Source organism: Dreissena polymorpha, chromosome 2 (assembly GCF_020536995.1).
Source record: "Dreissena polymorpha isolate Duluth1 chromosome 2, UMN_Dpol_1.0, whole genome shotgun sequence".
In the NCBI taxonomy this organism is placed as follows: domain Eukaryota; kingdom Metazoa; phylum Mollusca; class Bivalvia; order Myida; family Dreissenidae; genus Dreissena; species Dreissena polymorpha.
The window spans coordinates 80,600,281-80,618,584 of NC_068356.1; the positions used below are offsets into that span (position 1 = coordinate 80,600,281).

Below are 18,304 nucleotides of genomic sequence, written 5' to 3' on the forward strand. Positions count from 1 at the left end.
CTATAAGTTTTCGGACAATATACATTTCCGTTTTTAGCCAAACTAGTTATTGTTGTGAATACATTTTCAGACATACGGGGTTTTGTCCATAATTAATGACTCCAAAAATCGTCCTCAGTCAGGTCTGTTATGTGCTTCTGAGAGTAATTCATCCATATGAAGGGATAGACACTCTTTCACATTGTCCATCCAGTTTTTCTTCTGACGACGTCGACCTCCCTCTTGCTTGTCCTGGAGAACAGTCGTTCAAAGAGAGTCGTGCCTGGTGACGTGTCAAAACCAAGCCAGCTTTTGTCGCTTGATGGTCATCAGTAGGGGCTTTTTTGACCAACAAGTGTTGCAGTTCTGTGTAGGCGTGAAGCGTCTGGGTCTCGCAGCCATAGAGTAGGATGGAGACTACGAGGGACTTGTAGAGCCCTTGGTGGGGAAGCTGGTGGAACTGCTTGTCCAAAACCTGCTCCGTCTGGCGATCGCTGCAAAATTCTTATTCAGGCCGAGCGGTATTGGTGCCATCCATGAACAATTTTGCGCCCAAGTACCTGTAACTTCTAGCTTCCCCCCATCCCGTATTCTCCTGATCTTTCATAGTCTGTTGGTTAAATTTTTAAGTTCACTGCTGGTGCCACCCACGAGGTCGATGTCATTAGCGAATCTCAAGTTGGAGATGGGTCTTCCACCGATGGAGATGATACAGTTGACGCTATACGCTACACATTGCATACCCGTACCCGATCATCAATGTACTATTTTAGAGTGGCTCTATATTTTCCAACACCTGTAAGGCTGTATGTGTTGTCTCTAAATTTTTGGACACTTGAATTAAAAAAATGCATCTAAATTTTCGGAAAGGAAAACAAATATTTACGTTTAAGCATAGGCACTCGGCACACTTATATACGCATATATAATTTAACAAAAATCGAGTCTTGTTATTTTGTTTAACAATTGGACAGTTTTGAGAGTTTTGTGAGGGGGTAGCAGCTGGGGAAGGGGGTTATAACTAATGCCGAGTGCGTGTGCGTTCAAGTTGAAGAAAACTTGTAGTAATTACGGTATTTCCGGAATCAACAAATCGTCTGCTGATCCAAAGTGTAACGTACTGGTAATGTTTATACTTGAGTGTAACCTTTTCGTACGGTACAGCTTAAATTATAAGTGACCTATTTTATGGACACACAAACAGTTCGGGCAGCATATATACATGTAAATACACTCCAGTGGTAAGTAGTGTTTCTTTTTATTATTGTGCTTTGAAATATTTAAATAGGCATGGGTAGCTTGAAAACTTTTATAAAATTGTCACAGCTGTCAAACCTTGGCCTTGACAATTGATTTGCAATTGCTAGTGAATTCCGTCATTCGTAACCGTCAACATTCGTCCCATAATCGCAACACTATTTTAACTCGCGCATTTCTTAGTTGCACTAATCCAACTCCCAGCTATTGACCCTCCAGGCCGATGGGAGCTGTACGTATGTAATCATAAAAAATCAGAGCATTCAAGAAGAACTAACGCATTTATGTACATGTACTGTGTGAATGAGTTCTTGTCTCGAATGAATATGCAAGCTCTTAGTAAAATTAATTTATATCTTTTCATCTGTTTTTTGTGTGTAAATAACAGTCAGTGATAGTGTAAGTATTTAAAAAAAATAAACTTACATGACTGTTTTTGTAGTAAGCATTGTTTTAAAGGTCAGAAAGCTTATTTTCCATCTCATCCTTCAAGGAGCACTTCTTCCACAAAATATATCATATTGAACAATGTATGCACTTAAAAACATAAAGCCTTTTCTTTTCAACATTATTAAATAATTTAATGCTTATGTCAATGATATGTAATACAAAATGTATTGACAGCTTTTATATCAACTACCCAAAATGCATAAAAATAGCTCATAAAAATCATATTGATTTTCAGATTTCAAGAAAGAACCTTTCAAATAATTTTGCAGAAAGGAAGCCATGTTATAATGTCAAGCTCTGATTCTGACATTGAGGAGATAATTTTGAATGGAAGCTGCAGCGCTGGGAGTAATGAATCAAATGTAAGTAGTGTTTGCTTAAGTCGGGGAAAGTTTTCTGGGAAAACTGGGCTTAATGCATGTGAGTTAAGTGTCATCATAGATTAGCCCAGGGACCTATACAAACTTGTTTGTATAGGTCCCTGATTAGCCTGTACAGTCTTCACAAGCTCATCTGGGAAGACACTTTCGCCTACACTCGATTTTCATTTTGAATATATATATCCTTGAACAAATATTATAAAGTAGATTTTGTTGTCCCTGTTTATTCTGGGACTTCACTAACAGTATACACATGCATAAAGCCATATGTTCCCAAAGCAAGACTCATTGGTTTTGAACTCCTTTACTAGACTTGTCAAATATGGGTTATTACACTGAGGTTCCCCTTTGGTAATTTAATTGATGTTCATAGAAACCATCACTTTATGACCAGATGGTGATTTTACCGGTGCTAAGGTTCACAGTTTTCACATTTGTTTTTAGCAAACTTTGCATGTATTGGTAATATTTTCATATACATATATGTATATGCATATATATGTATGTGAATATATATAAAACTATATATAGTTTTATATATATTCACAATTGAATTTTCATACTTAATAACAGGTATTGTAAAATTCTTCTCTAGCCATATTAAGATTGGTGCAATTTTATGCCCCCAGATCGAATGATCAGGGGTTATATTGTTTTTGACCTGTCTGTCTGTCTGGTCTCGTCTGGTCTCATCTGGTCTGTCTGTCTGTCTGTCTGTCTGTCTGTCTGTCTGTCTGTCTGTCGGTCTGTCGGTCTGTCATTGTATGTGTGTGTGTGTGTCCCAAAACTTTTACCTTGCTCATAAAATGAAAACTCTTTGGTCTATGTTCTTTAAACTGCACATGTGCTTGCCTCTCATTGAGATCTACAATCAAACATGGTTTGAGGTCACTAGGTCAAGGTCAATGTGACCTTTACATTCAAAATATAACAGTGTTACTAAAATAGCTGCCGTACGGCTTCAAAGCGCAGTAGCCTGTTTTAGTGTAGGGGGCATTGTGTTTCACAAACACAGGTCTTGTTCTTTTTAACCATCAAAAGCTTATATAATGTTTGTTCAAGTGTTAATGAAAGCCATGGGTATAGTGAAATTACATAATTGCCCTGAGTGCTTCTTAAAAGTTCTTTAACATATTTTAAAAGCTGGGCTGCTAAAATCATTTGGAAAAAAAATGACTCAACTCTCCCTGTTGACAGGTTGCCAATGTTGCTGTTAGTTGTCATGGAACACCCACACATACTGTTACGAGTCCCACGGTAACCATGGTAGCAACCAATCTGACGTCGACCGCTTTGAGAGTGACTGTCAAAGACACCAGCCCAAATATGAGCCTTCATAAGAGTCCTTCTTATTCCCAAGTATGCCATCTAATATTAATTTGAAGTTTTTGTTTTCTTCCAAGGAAAAATACTTGAGATTATGTTAAGAATGCAAAACCCTTTAATGCAGTAAAGCTTTAATAAAAAGATTAAATTGGTAAAAGCTTAGGCAAATATCGCCCCATTGGTGCAAAAAGGTTCCATGTGGCATTAAATTAAAAGAAACATGGAACCTTTTTGCACCAATGCGGCGATATATAAGTCCCCAAATTTACTGTCTTTGTAGTCATCTAAATAAGCTTGTTTTCTAAGCTAAAAGGATTTCTTAAACAAACACTTTCAAATGATACAAGTTCACCATAATTATCCCCACGCTTTTTGAAAAAAAGGTGGGGATATTGTGGTTATCTCCGCCGTCCGTCCGTCCGTCAGTCTGTCCGTCCGTCCTGGCCACTATCTCCTCCTACACTAAAAGCACTAGAACCTTGAAACTTACACACATGGTAGCTATGAGCATATGTGCGACCCTGCACTATTTGGAATTTTGATCTGACCCCTGGGTCAAAAGTTATAGCGGTTGGGGTGGGGCCGCGTCAGAAATTATCACTCATTTTTTTAGGTTATTTTACATTTACTTCTTTATTTCTACACCAATTCACTTCAAATTGATACTGGACCTCTCTTATGACAATACGGTCAATCTCAACCATGCATGGCCCCATTCCCAACCCTGGGGCACCCCGCCCACATAGGCCACACCCACCAAAAATTTCCATTTACTATAATTTTTTCATTTCTACACGGATTCACTTCAAATTGATACTGAACTTTTGTTATGACATTAGGGTCAATCTCAACTATGCATGGCCCCAATCCCAACCCTGGGGTGCCCGCCCACATAGGCCACACCCACCAAAAAATTCCATTTACTATAATTTTTTCATTTCTACACGGATTCACTTCAAATTGATTCTGAACTTCTCTTATGACATTAGGGTCAATCTCAACTATGCATGGCCCCATAACCAACCCTGGGGCCCCGCCCACATAGACCACACCCACCCAAAATTGCCTTTACTATACTTTCTTCATTTCTACACCGATTCACTTCAAATTGATATTGAACTTCTCTTATGACAATACAGTCAATCTCAACTATGCATGGCCCCATTACCAACCCTGGGGCGCCCCGCCCACATAGACCACACCCACCCAAAATTGCCTTTTACTATAATTTCTTCATTTCTACACCGATTCACTTCAAATTGATACTGAACCTCTCTTATGACAATACGGTCAATCTCAACTATGCATGGCCCCATTACCAACCCTGGGGCCCCGCCCACATAGACCACACCCGCCCAAAATTGCCTTTTACTATACTTTCTTCATTTCTACACCGATTCACTTCAAATTGATACTGAACTTCTCTTATGACAATACGGTCAATCTCAACTATGCATGGCACAATTACCAACCCTGGGGCGCCCTGCCCACATATGTCACACCCACCCAAAATTGCCTTTTACTATAACTTCTTCATTTCTACACCAATTCACTTCTAATTGATGATGAACTTCTCTTATGACAATACGGTCAATCTCAGCTATGCATGGCCCCATTACCAACCCTGGGGCACACCTAGGTCAAACATTCGGCGTGGGGATACGCGTCGGCCTCTGCCGCGCCATTTCTAGTTACACTTACAATACTCACTTAATATTTTATTAAGTCAAGGCTAATGGCTTTGACGCTTAAGCAAACTTTGTTTTAATTGTTATTTTTTTTGGGGTTGCATGGAATTGTATTGTATTTTGTGTGCATGCTGTTGCCTGTCCAAGACCAAAATTGTTGAAGTTCATTGTAATAATTATTTTATTAAATGTTTAAGAAAATTATTTGTAACAAAAGCATGATCAATACACACTTTACCAACACTAACAACTTTATTATATTGATCTGAATCCATGAAAAAAGTGACATTGAAATCTTAACCCTTTCCTTCTTAGAACCAAGATGAAAATTGCTTTTTGCAACCAGCATAAAACAAGAACAAACTGCGAATAAGTCGTAGGCTGTTCAGGTTTCATGCTGTTTGCTGCGCATCATTATCTTAGGGCTGGATATGAATCATTTAAAACTTTAACCTTTTTAGAAAGGTCTTTAGTTAAATTAGATTTGGTAAGGGACTAAAAACAGTCAAAATGCATGAGAGGTAAAAGGTTAAAAAAGACTTAAGAATGAACAATTGGGGTAAGTTTCCAAAGAAAACCTGCTCATTCCAAACAAATTGGAGTAAGTTTCCAGATAAAACCTGCTAATTTCAAACCAAATCGAACAGGTGTGTGCTATATGCGGGGACCATTGCCTTGGCTACCACTACTCAGTGTTGAGCTGTGAAGGCTGCAAGGGGTTCTTCAAGAGATCGGTGCAGATGAATCTTGAGTACAGGTGCAAATACGCGCAGGCTTGCGTGGTGGACAAGTCATCAAGGAATGCGTGCCAGTATTGCCGATTCCAGAAGTGCTTGAAGTGTGGAATGAAGAGGGAAGGTAGGATGGGCATGTTTGATGTGTATAAGAGTCTGAACATAGCCATAGCCAATCATTCTTAGACTAAAGTAAAGAATAGCCTTACCTGCTAGAAGTATAATTACCATGGCATTATTGAGTCATTATAAATATTAACATTAAAAACTGGGTATTGGTATAAGATTTTGATTTTAAGGTTTAGTAGATAGGCGGTCCAAAATAAGGGGTTTTCAGTTATGGACATCAGTTTGCATCAAATATAGATGTATAGTTTGAACGTAGCAAGCTAGCATGGAGACCTGGCTTGGGATTGCATCATGGGCCAGAATGGTCTATAGATAAAAAATGTTTAAGCTCAATAACTTGAGCTTGAATGTAGGTATTACACTGAGATTATTTTGGTATTTATTTATATTCAGACTTTGCTTGAGATACGCATGTTATTGTCCCCTACCGGTGAAACCGAAGTGTAATTATGGTTTGCACTCTGTCAGTCTGTCTGTCTGTCAGTCTGTCTGTCAGTCAGTCCGTAACACTTTTCTGGATCCTGCGATAACTTTAAAAGTTCTTCATATTTTTTTCATGAAACTTGAAACATGGATAGATTGCAATATGGAGATTATGCACATCATTTCATTTTGTTCCTACGTCAAAAATTCTGGTTGCTATGGCAACAAATATTTAAAAATAATAATTTTTTACTGACAATGGTGGAGTTTCACCGGTAGGGGACCATATTGCTTGGCAATCTCTTGTTAAATTTAAGTTAATAACGAGGAATTAGTTTAATCTTGAAAACATTGTTATGAGAGAATGGCAACATTTCTTGTTGTTCTTCAAGCTGTCCGAGATGATCGTTCCTCAGGAGGCAAAAACAGCAGCAAGAGACAGCGGACAAGGGAAGGAAACTCTGAAGAAGCCAGGAACAAGCTCCTGTTGTCTCCCTTATTGGATACGGAGCATCAGAAGATAATTGACATCATCATGGGTTTACAGCCTGACAGGATACCTTGCAGACCTGGTGAGGCTTAGAAGATTTGGCTAAATTACTACAGAATAAATGGCATTCTTTATTGGCCTGGCATGTTGGTGATAGGCTTCTAGTTGAACCCTCCTGTACAAAGTAAATGGGGCAGGTATTGGAATTTGTGTCCGTCTGTCCGCCAGTAAATACACATAGGTTTAACAGTAGAGCATTGACAATCTGGTCATGTAGTGTTGCCATGTTTCTTGTCTTTATGTAGCCGGGTTGTGTATTTATGACACAAATTGGTTGTTGTATATATTTTTTATTTTTATAGATTTCTATAATATTAAAAATGATGGCCTGAAAAATAGAACAAAATCAATTATGAATAACTAATTCAAATTGCAATAATTAAACATTGCAATGAAATACATAATAATCAAATACATTTATATTACAATTAGCAATACAATACAATACAATGTAATTATATTAACAATAAAAGTAAACTCACCAGCGACCTGCGGACTTAAGTTTTAAAATAAATATATGCTGACAAATGGAAAATGCCAACATCTATCTCTTACGAGACTTTATGATGGAATGAATCTACACTAGTGTATAAAACCATTGAAATTCTATAGTTAAAACATCTCACATAAAAACATGCAGTGTTAGTAAATCATTCACTCACCAATTAGCACCCACACTGATACTCGCTCACATTCTTGCATGGGTTAGTACTATTAAAGGATTAGTTTCAGAGTGAATACCCTGTTACATTTACTTTTTAAATGGCTTGTGCGGTGGTCGAGTGGTAACACTCTGGTCTACCATTCCAGAGGTCCCCGGCTCGATTCCCAGCCGGGGCACTGGAAATTTCAGAAATGCTTTAAGTGTTTCCCACCCAACTAGAGATGAACTGGTATGAAATTCAGGTAATTCTCGAGTGTATCGGTGCTATACACTGAGCACGTAAATGAACCGAGGGATCTATTCGCAAAGAGCTAGGGTATAGCACCCGGATTCCTTGTATCCCAATACTATCTCTTCTGCTTGCTGCAGGGTTTCCAGCCAACCTGGAAATCAGGAAAAACCTGGAAAAAGACTTTCACTTTTTCCAGTCAGGGAAAAGTCAGGGAATTTGGGAAAAGTTCCTGAAATCAGGGAAAAATCAGGGAATTTTGTTTGGTCAGTCTTTCTCGACTTGTGTCGAGGAGTCCATACGTTTAAAACAGCAAATCGATTCCTCTGCATGCCTATGGTGGCTTTGTAGTATACATGTAGCTAAGTTATGTCTGCAACTGCTCTTTATTGAGGGTGTATAAAACAAGAAATAGGTCGAAATTATGATCCTGGAATTTTATTTTCCATCAGGGCAAAGTTAGGGAATTTTGTTTGTACAAAAGGTTGGAAACCCTGTTGCTGTCTCTTCAACAAAACCAAAGGACCCCATTTGAAATAAGTGCTTGCACTTTCATGGGTTATCCTTAACTGCAAGTTCAATAGAAATACAGATACAAATATGTTTAGTCCATATTGTATAATTTTATAAGTATAAACATGTAATGACATTTCTTTTAAATACCAAAATCTGTGGACAAGTTCCACACATGTTATTATACCCCCACAAACGGCGTTTAGGGGGGTATATAGGAGTGAACTTGTCGGTCGGTCTGTCTGTTGGTTCGTATTAAAGGGATCTTTTCACGCTTTGGTAAATTGACAAAATTGAAAGAAGTTGTTTCAGATTCGCAAATTTTCGTTTAAGTTATGATATTTATGAGGAAACAGTAATACTGAACATTTACCATGCTCTAATATAGCCATTATATGCATCTCTTGACGATTATAAAACCTAAAAATTATAAAGCGTTGCAACGCGAAACGATTGAATAATTTGGAGAGTTCTGTTTTTGTCGTTAAATTTTGTATAACTACGAAGACTGCTTATATTGCTCGTATAAAATACGAGCAATATGTGTATTCGGCGAAATAGCTCAGTAGGCTAAAGCGTTTTTACTTCAGGACTCTGGCAGGACTCCAGGGGACACTGGTTCGAATCCTGCTCCGGGCAATGTTCTTTTCCTTTTTTTAAATTTTATTCTTGATTTTTTACTGGAGCTTTTACGATCCAATCTTTACATTTATCAATATAAAGCATTTAATGAATAAGTTAAAAAATGCCAAAATCTGTGAAAAGGCCCCTTTAAGTGTCCGCTCTCTAATTCAAGTACTTTTCATCCAATCTTCACCAAAATTGGTCAGAGGTTGTATCTTCATGATGTCCAGGCAAAGTTTGAACATGGGCCTTGCCGGGTCAAAAACTAGGTCACAGGGTCACTTGGTGCATTTTAAACTTCAGCATGTTGTCCGATCTCTAATTCAAGTAGTTTTCATCCGATCTTCACCAAACTTGGTCAGAAGTTGTATCTACATGATGTGTAGGCCATGTTCAAACATGGGCCTTGTGGGGTAAAAAACTAGGTCACAGGGTCACTTAGTGCGTTTTAAACATCCAGCATGTTGTCCACTCTCTAATTTAAGAATTTTTCATCCGATCTTCACCAAACTTGGTCAGAAGTTGTATCTAGATGATCTTAAGGCCAAGTTCGAACATGGGCCTTGCCGGGTCAAAAACTAGGTCACGGGGTCATTTTAACATTCAGCATGGTGTCCTCTCTCTTATTATACCCCCACAAACGATGTTTAGGGGGGTATAAGGAGTGAGCTTGTCTGTCTGTCGGTCAGTCCTATTAAGTGTCTGCTCTCTATTTCAAGTAGTTTTCATCCGATCTTCACGAAACTTGTTTACAAGTTTTATCTAGATGATGTCTAGGCCAAGTTCGAACATGGGCCCTGCCTGGTCAAAAACTAGGTCACCATTTCACTTAGTGCGTTTTTAACATTCAGCATGGTGTCCGCTCTCTATTTCAAGTAGTTTTTATCCGATCTTCACCAAACTTTTTCACATGTTGTTTCTAGATGAAGTCTAGGCCAAGTTCGAACATGGGCCATGCCGGGTCAAAAACTAGGTCACAGGGTCACTTAGTGCGTTTTTAACATTCAGCATGGTGTCCGCTCTCTATTTCAAGTAGTTTTCATCCGATCTTCACCAAACTTTTTCACAAATTGTATCTAGATGAAGTCTAGGCCAAGTTCGAACATGGGCCCTGCTGGGTCAAAAACAAGGTCACTGGGTCACTTAGTGCGTTTTAAACATCACAATGTTGTCCGCTCTCTATTTCAAGTAGTTTTCATCCAATCTTCACCAAACTTGGTCAGAAGTTGTATCTAGATGATGGCTAGGTCAAGTTTGAATATGGGTCATGCCAGGTCAAAAACTAGGTCACGGGGTATCTTAGTGTGTTTTAAACCGCACCATGTTGTCCGCTCTCTTATTCAAGTAGTTTTCATCCAATCCTCACCAAACTTGGTCACAAGTTTTATATAAATGATCTCTAGGACAAGTTTGAACATGGGCCATTCCGGGCCTAAAACTAGGTCACGCGGTCACTTAGTGCGTTTTTTAACATTCAGCATGGTGTCCGCTCTCTTATTCAATTAGTTTACATCAGATCTTCACCAAACTCGGTCAGAAGTTGTATGGAGATGATCTTAAGACCAAGTTAGAACATGGGCCTTTCTGGGTCAAAAACTAGGTCAATGGGTCACTTAGTGCATTTTAAAAAATTGAGCATGGTGTCTGCTGTTTTTTGTGAAGACGACATGCAAAATATTATGTGTCAATGTGGCATGTGGGGGTAATAGTCACATCTGTGACAAAGCTCTAGTTATATGTGGCTTGGGCTAGGAACACTGGGCTCAAATAGTGTGTGTTAAGTGTTATCCCAGATTAGTCTGTGCAGTCTGCACAAGCTAATTATGGCGGACACTTTCTGCCCTAATTGGATTTTTTATAAGAAAAGAGTTCCTTCAAAAAAATTAATAAAATAAAAGCTGAAAATGGCATTCCTGATCAGCCTGTGTGGACTGCACAGGCTTATTGAGGATATACACTTGACACATATGCATTAAGCCCTGTTTTCCCAGAATGGTGCTTATATTGATTATTCTGCATTTTAGGGTCAGTGTCCGGGAAAGATATTGGCATTCAGGAGCAGTTGGACTGTACTTTTATGGAAGTCAAGTTTGTGATTGAATGGGCAAAACAGGTGCCATGTAAGTGGGAGATAGATGAGGCTTGTTTTGGATATGTAAGTGGGAGAAAGATGAGGCTTGTTTTGGATACTGCCAAATAGTTGAGCCATGCTCTGTGAAAATCCAGGCTTAATGAATGTTGGTATAGTGTCATCCCAGATTTTACTCTGCTTTCTGCACCGGATAATCAGTGGCGACACTTTCCGCCTAAACTAGATTTTCATTTAAACTAAAAATTAATCTCAAGCAAAGGAAGTGTGCATACTGCATAGGCTAACCTGAGACAACTCTATGCATCTGCATTAAGCTGAATTATCCTAGAATGATGCTCAATTTATAAATCTTGGTCTTTCATGTCTCCTAACTATCTGGATGTATATTATGTAATTAATTAGTGTAGTGTATTAATTGTTTATCTATTTGAATGGAAGAACTTCTTATCTTTTTAAAGTTTACAGCTTTTTAATGGATTTTTTTTATTTCTTTATCCTTTTAATTTTTTTTTTAAAGAATGGCAATTGTATGCAATTTATATGTTTAATAGTTGTTTGTTACCATATTTAACACATAAAACCATGTAGCAAAGCTCATGAGCCTATTTGTGTGTGACTATAAATGAATTGAAAAAACAATTGTTTAATTTAGGTGTCCTCAATGGTTGATGTTTTAATTGGTTGGCTGGTCTAAGAATATGAAGGTTCTTGCTCCCCTACATCCATGGGTATTATATTCCAGTATTGGGGGAGGGGGGGGGGGTAAATGAAGATGAGTCTAGTGTAAAAATCCCACTATAAACCCATGCCTTTACCTTTAGATGTAGCACTGTGCAGATACAACTGTACCAGGTTTCTATGTTGCAGATTTCAATACGCTCACTGTAGAGGATCAGATGGCCTTGTTGAAATCCACCTTCATAGAGATAAACATGCTGAGACTTAGCTACAGGTAGCAAACTTTCAATAACACTTGGTTATGTTTGAACATTCCTATTACATGTATATAAGATACTGATATAATAGGCTTGACTGAAAACATCCATTTCCCCTCTCTGAAGTACATCCTATTTTTCAGATCAATGAAGTACCCAAACTGTATGTACTTCGCTGATGGTATTGTCCTGGACAGAAGCCAGATTAAGACTATAGGCTGGGGAAATGAGCTGGTTCAGATGTCCATGGACTTCACCAGTAAAATCACTGCTATACAATTGAACGACATTGAGTATGCGCTCATGAAGGTCATTGTTTTGACGTATCCTGGTGAGTTTTTCATTATCTCTAGTGTCTTCTTACATGAAAGTCTCTGATCTGCCTGTAGATAAAGAGGACATTTCGTGTACATAAGTTTTGTGTATTGGTAAAATATTTTTTTTAAATACTTTTTCTTTTGTCAAAAAAATACATTTTTAAAACTCGATGATTTTTGTAATGTGTATGTAGGATAAAGATTTACTTGTCTGTAACCTAACGCTGGTATATTTAATCTCATTTCAGATGCCATTGGTCTTGTTGATAAACAATCTGTGATAAAAATTCAGACTAGATTCCTCAATGTACTCAGCCGATATGTCTCAGTGTATTACCCACATGACAAACGGCGGCTCAGTAAAATATTAATGCGACTGCCTGCACTCAGGATGTTTGGGGCCAAAGCTCAAGAGAATGTCTTAATATTGAGTCTGGAAGGTGCAATCCAAATGGACGAACTTGTTCAAGAAATGATGTTATAGTTGGAAGCATCGGTTAATGCAAAGTTTTGAGCTTTGCATCTAAATGAGTGAATGAGGTCATATATGAGTCGCGTTCTGAGAAAACTGGGCATAATGCATGTGCCTAAAGTGTAGTCCCAGATAAGCCTGTGCAGTCCGCACAGGCTAATCAGGGACAACTCTTTCTGCCTTAACTGGATTTTCATGTAGAAGAGACTTCCTTTGAACGAAAAATACCATAAAAGCGGAAAGTGTTGTCCTTGATTAGCCTGTGTGGACTGCACAGGCTTATCTGGGACGACACTTTAGGCACATGCATTATGCCCAGTTTTCTCAGAACGTGACTCATATCATAGAGATCCATAAAGGTGAATAAGTATGTGAAAGAGGTTGAAGGCAGTATCCGAGCAGCCATTAAACAAAGCCTACAGTTGTCGTTTTTAGTTTTTGAACAATGTTTGCTTCTGAATTTATTTACATGTGTTTTGCAAGTGTTGTAATGGCAATTTAAGTGCTTAACTGAGTGCTTTTATCTCATTTAGCTTTACATGGTGATTCATATTCCATTCTTAACCGGTACATATTATAATTTGCATAAGACTGAATACTGTTAATGTTGTTTGCTTCATGTATAGACAATTAAACTGCTTTAATAATATAATTGCACAGCATGGTTAAACAGATTATGGTTGGCTTTTTATGTGATTTTAATGCATACATGTATTCCTTTCTATTGCTTTAGACTTTATTATTGAATCTGATGATGCCTGTGTACTGAGAATTCATTTGTTTTCCTTGAAATGAAATTTGTGTTCGTAAAATTGTAATAATAATCTTGGGATCTTAAATCATGGATTTGTTATGTCTAATAATGTTCATAGTACATACAGCTTTGTTGAACATTTGATTATCTGGTTGAGTGAATCCTCGTAAATTAGTTTACCATGAATAATATTGGTTGTACAGTATTTTTGTTTATTAATGTTGGTTGGTCGACCACTTTAGTTTCTACTTTCTTAATTAAACAGTTTTCATCCCATTTTAATCAAACTTTGTGAAAAATGAGCACAATACCAAGTTCAATTTAAAAATTCAGCCAGAATGTATTGGGTGTTTACAAGCAATTGCTGTAGATTAATGTAAACCTACCTTAGGATAAACTTGAGTTAAGCCACTTTATATATTGCCTAGTATCTGCTCCCTGTTATAATTAGTGTTAATCACTAGATTTATTTAAACCTGTTTCTTATTGATAATTCAATACTAGACTAATTTAAACCCATGTTCATTAATTTGTTAAGTGTTCAATATTCCAAGGCACTTGGTATTACTTTGTGTATGCCCTGTGTTGAAACAACCAATTTTAATGGATTTGTTTGGACAAATAATGGTTTGTAAAATAATAGTAAACATGCAAACTTGTTTTAAAAAATGTATACAAACATAAGCATGCTAATCTAGATGTATTTGATATAAAATATTAAGGAGTTATGTGAATACCGATTCTGCTGTGTTGAATGTTAAGTCAGGCTATCTCTTATCTCTGTCCCTGTATAAGCAGATAGGAATTATTTTTACCTCTAGCAGTTGAACAAAATATTGGCTTAATAGTATACTGCAATATGCAGCTGAAAATCCTTTTTATGTGATAATTATGTATAGTATTAGAAGTTTGTATTACAAGGTAAGTATACTTTATTCTGTAATGAAAGGACTATGTTATGCTCGTAACCTCTATTAGCCCGGTCTTTAAGTGCGTGATTTATTATGTCCCCCACCACTATAGTGGGGGACATATTGTTTTTGCCCTGTCTGTTGGTTTGTTTGTTGTTTGTGTGTTTCTTTGTTTGTTTGCCCAAACTTTAACATTTGCAACAACTTTTGCAATATTGCAGATAGCAACTTGATATTTGGCATGCATGTGTATCTCATGAAGCTGCACATTTTGAGTGGCGAAGTGTCAAGGTCATCCTTCAAGGTCAAAGGTCAAATATATAGCTTCAAAGCGGCGCAAAAGGGGACATAGTGTTTCTGACAAACACATATCTTGTTGTCCCCTACCGGTTTCACTGGAGGGGACTTATGGTTTTCGCTCTGCGAGTCTGTCTGTCTGTCTGTCACACTTTTCTGGATCCTGCGATAACATTTAAAGTTCTTCATATTTTTTCATGAAACGTGAAACATGGATAGATGGCAATATGGACATTATGCACGTCATTTCATTTTGTTCCTATGTTAAAAATTCTGGTTGCTATGGCAACAAAAAGACTAGAAATACTGCTGAAAATGGTAGTTTTCTGGATCCTGTGATAACTTTAAAAGTTCTTCATATTTTTTCATGAAACATGGATAGATGGCAATATGGACATTATGCACCTCATTTCATTTTGTTCCTCCGTCAAAAATTATGGTTGCTATGGAAACAAATATATTATAAAATTCTGACAATTGTGGAATTACTGAAAATGGTGGAGCTGGTAGGGGACATATATTGCTTGGCAATAGTCTTGTTATAAATGAAATTATAACTCTATTAGCCTGGATTTTGTGTGTGTGATTTATTATAAATGAAATATATTACACTTCTTAAATGACATTTGTTTGATGAAAAAAGAATGCATGCCATTCATTCACTTTTTTATATTGTTGATTATTTCTCTACAGAAATGAAATTTATATAATTCAATAACTTTTCTCTGTCATTTCACAATTTATTTTGTTGTACTGTTTCCAATTTCTGAAAATGCCAGTATGTCAAAATGTATTCTATTTTAGCTCGATTATTATATATGAAATATATATAGTGAAGCTATCCTACTCACCCCGGCGTCGGCGTTGCCGTTCCCGTGTCTGTTTGCGTGCAAATGTTTAAATTGCGTACTACCCCAAATATTTTCAATTTCCTTTGACATATTGCTTTCATATTTTGCATACTTGTTTACCATCATGACCCCAACCTATAAACAAGAGACGAAAACTGTATCAAGCATTTTGACAGAATTATGGCCCCTTTTATACTTATAATATGCATATTATTGATAAATCTATGTTAAAGTTTGCATACTAACCCAAATATTTCCTGTGTCCCTTGACATATTGCTTTCATATTTTGCATACTTGTTAACAATCATGACCCCAACCTATAAACAAGAGCAGACAACTGTATCAAGCATTTTGACAGAATTATTGCCCCTTTTATACTTAGAATATGCATATTATTGATAAATCTATGTTAAAGTTTGCATACTACCCCAAATATTTCCTGTGTCCCTTGACATATTGCTTTCATATTTTGCATACTTGTTTACCAACATGACCCCAACCTATAAACAATAGCAGACAACTGTATCAAGCATTTTGACAGAATTATGGCCCCTTTTATACGTAGAATATGCATATTATTGATAAATCTATGTTAAAGTTTGACAAAACAACACCTTACATACCACAATGCACTCCACCCCCCCCCCCCCCCCACCCCCCCCTCTCCATGATGGCTTATGTTGTACTGTCAAGCACTCGAATAGTCGAGCGCGTTGTCCTCTGACAGGTCTTGTTTTAGACAAATTGTATTAAACTCCCCGGTCATAGCTACATGTATATAATATGGGCAGAATCATAAGAAATCGTGTTTTTATTGAGGATATCACTGAAAATCCGGTTGAAATCAGTTGAAAACAAACAATATAGCGATTTTTATTTTGGGGTCGAGTAAGTAAAGTACCAAAAAAGACCTAATTAATATTCATGATTCGACACATTCATTCAAACCTAAACAAACAAAATAGAGGAATACGGGCGAATTTAGGGGAGAGGAGATAAGAACAAATGCAAATACATATGTTACAGACGGGAACTGAGTTGCAACGCTACGTTTTTGCTAATTTTGCTAAATCGATGTATTTATCTTCCATATGCTAATATTGTTGGCGAAAGCTAAATATAGATATTATTTGCATTACTCGCAACGCTGCAATGATTTTCGCCTATTGCATGTAATTTTGTTTATTTATATATTATTTTATCGATTCAAAACCGATTTTGACCTGGTTTTTTATGTTAACCTCGATCAAACATAGATTTCAATGAATTTATGCAGAGGTTATTTCTCGCTATATAATTTATATGCAAAACAACAATCTATTCAGCGAACAATGGGCTTTAAACATTAAATGCTATGGAATGTAATGCAAAATATTTTTTCCAATAATGTCGGTTTGGCACGTTAATGTTATACTTGTATGGGAATGTTGAAAACTATCATATACATCACAACTTCATATTGGAAGAGTGTTTGTTACAGATTTTCAGTAGGGAGCTCCTGTACATTTTAGGTAATTAAGGTCGCAGTGGTGTATTGGATGAGGTGTCCGCCCAGCGATCGGGAGTTCGTGGGTTTGCTCCCTACTTGGGGAGCGTTCTCATGATCTCCTCCATAGACACTAAGTACTGGTTCTTCCCAGAAACATACTCGACAGTGTCCTTATCTGCCTATAAAAGGCCTTCCTGTAATAGTCAGCAATTGACTGTAGGAAGTACAAAGTAGAAGAATTATTGAGGAGTGGTTTACATTGACAATTTGTCAAAAACATATTGGGTAATTTTGAGAATAAAACAATCTAATGCCTATGGTTCTTAATTTTGATAGTAGAATACCAATAGCTGTTAACACTATTGACATTTTATCTTATGATTAACTCAATTTTGAAGCCCATTTCAAACTGAAGCTCTGTACATGTCCTTAAAAATGTCCAATGCTAATTAAGGCTGGTGTCTGGGACAAGCTGAGGTGGTACTGTACCTTTAGTGTAAAACCTTCCCTGGAGCCCAGCAACCATGATTATCTTTAGTTATATTTGACTTACTTATCATTTCCATTTTGAAAATATTTTAAACCCTATTTTTAGTGGAACATTATTTTGTTTTTAATTTGCACATTGATTCATCCTGCAGCCTTTTTATATGCATCTGTTATTTCCTGTTGTGCTTATATTGTATTTCAGGTTTCCTAATCTTAACTTAATCATACTGTTAGATTATATTTTAACTGTTTCTGCTTTTATGTTTATTAAAAATCACATAATATATTTACTTATTGTTGTTGTCACCTATGACTGTTAGTTTTTGTGTGTTTTGGGCTAGCCCTCAAACTAGTTTGAACCCCAAACGCTTTGCATTGAACGTTCCAAGATGATGATCCCAGTGTTGATAATTGTATGTTTATTATACCCCCACAAACGAAGTTTATGGGGGTATATAGGAGTGAACTTGTCTGTCTGTCAGTTGGTCCGTATTAAGTGTCCGCTCTCTAATTCAAGTTGTTTTCATCTGATCTTCACCAAACTTGGTCAGATGTTGTAGCTAGATAATGTCTAGGTCAAGTTCGAATATGGGTCATGCCGGGTTAAAAAACTAGGCCACGGGGTCACTTAGTGCGTTTTTTTAACATTCAGCATGGTGTCCGCTCTATAATTCAAGTAGTTTTTATCCATCTTCACCAAACTTGGTCAGAAGTTTTATCTAGGTGATCTTCATGCCAAGTTCGAACATG

At 37.0% G+C, this 18,304-nt stretch overlaps 1 protein-coding gene across 4 annotated transcripts; it reads left to right on the plus strand.

Annotated features, from left to right (window-relative positions):
- The first annotated feature begins 1,095 nt into the window (after window positions 1-1,095).
- LOC127867763 (retinoic acid receptor RXR-gamma-like) lies at window positions 1,096-17,840 on the plus strand. 4 transcript variants are annotated; one of them, XM_052409142.1, is made up of 9 exons: window positions 1,096-1,220; window positions 1,922-2,048; window positions 3,264-3,425; window positions 5,728-5,938; window positions 6,759-6,938; window positions 10,971-11,066; window positions 11,906-11,990; window positions 12,117-12,304; window positions 12,539-17,840. In XM_052409142.1, exons 2-9 carry the CDS (start codon window positions 1,974-1,976, stop codon window positions 12,772-12,774), a joined length of 1,233 nt encoding a protein of 410 aa, XP_052265102.1. In that variant the 5' UTR covers window positions 1,096-1,220; window positions 1,922-1,973; the 3' UTR covers window positions 12,775-17,840. The 4 variants fall into 4 exon arrangements, with proteins under 4 accessions (XP_052265102.1, XP_052265105.1, XP_052265106.1 ...); XM_052409143.1 differs by having other exon boundaries at window positions 1,122-1,220; window positions 1,956-2,048; XM_052409145.1 differs by lacking the exon at window positions 3,264-3,425.
- Window positions 17,841-18,304: the final 464 nt, after the last annotated feature.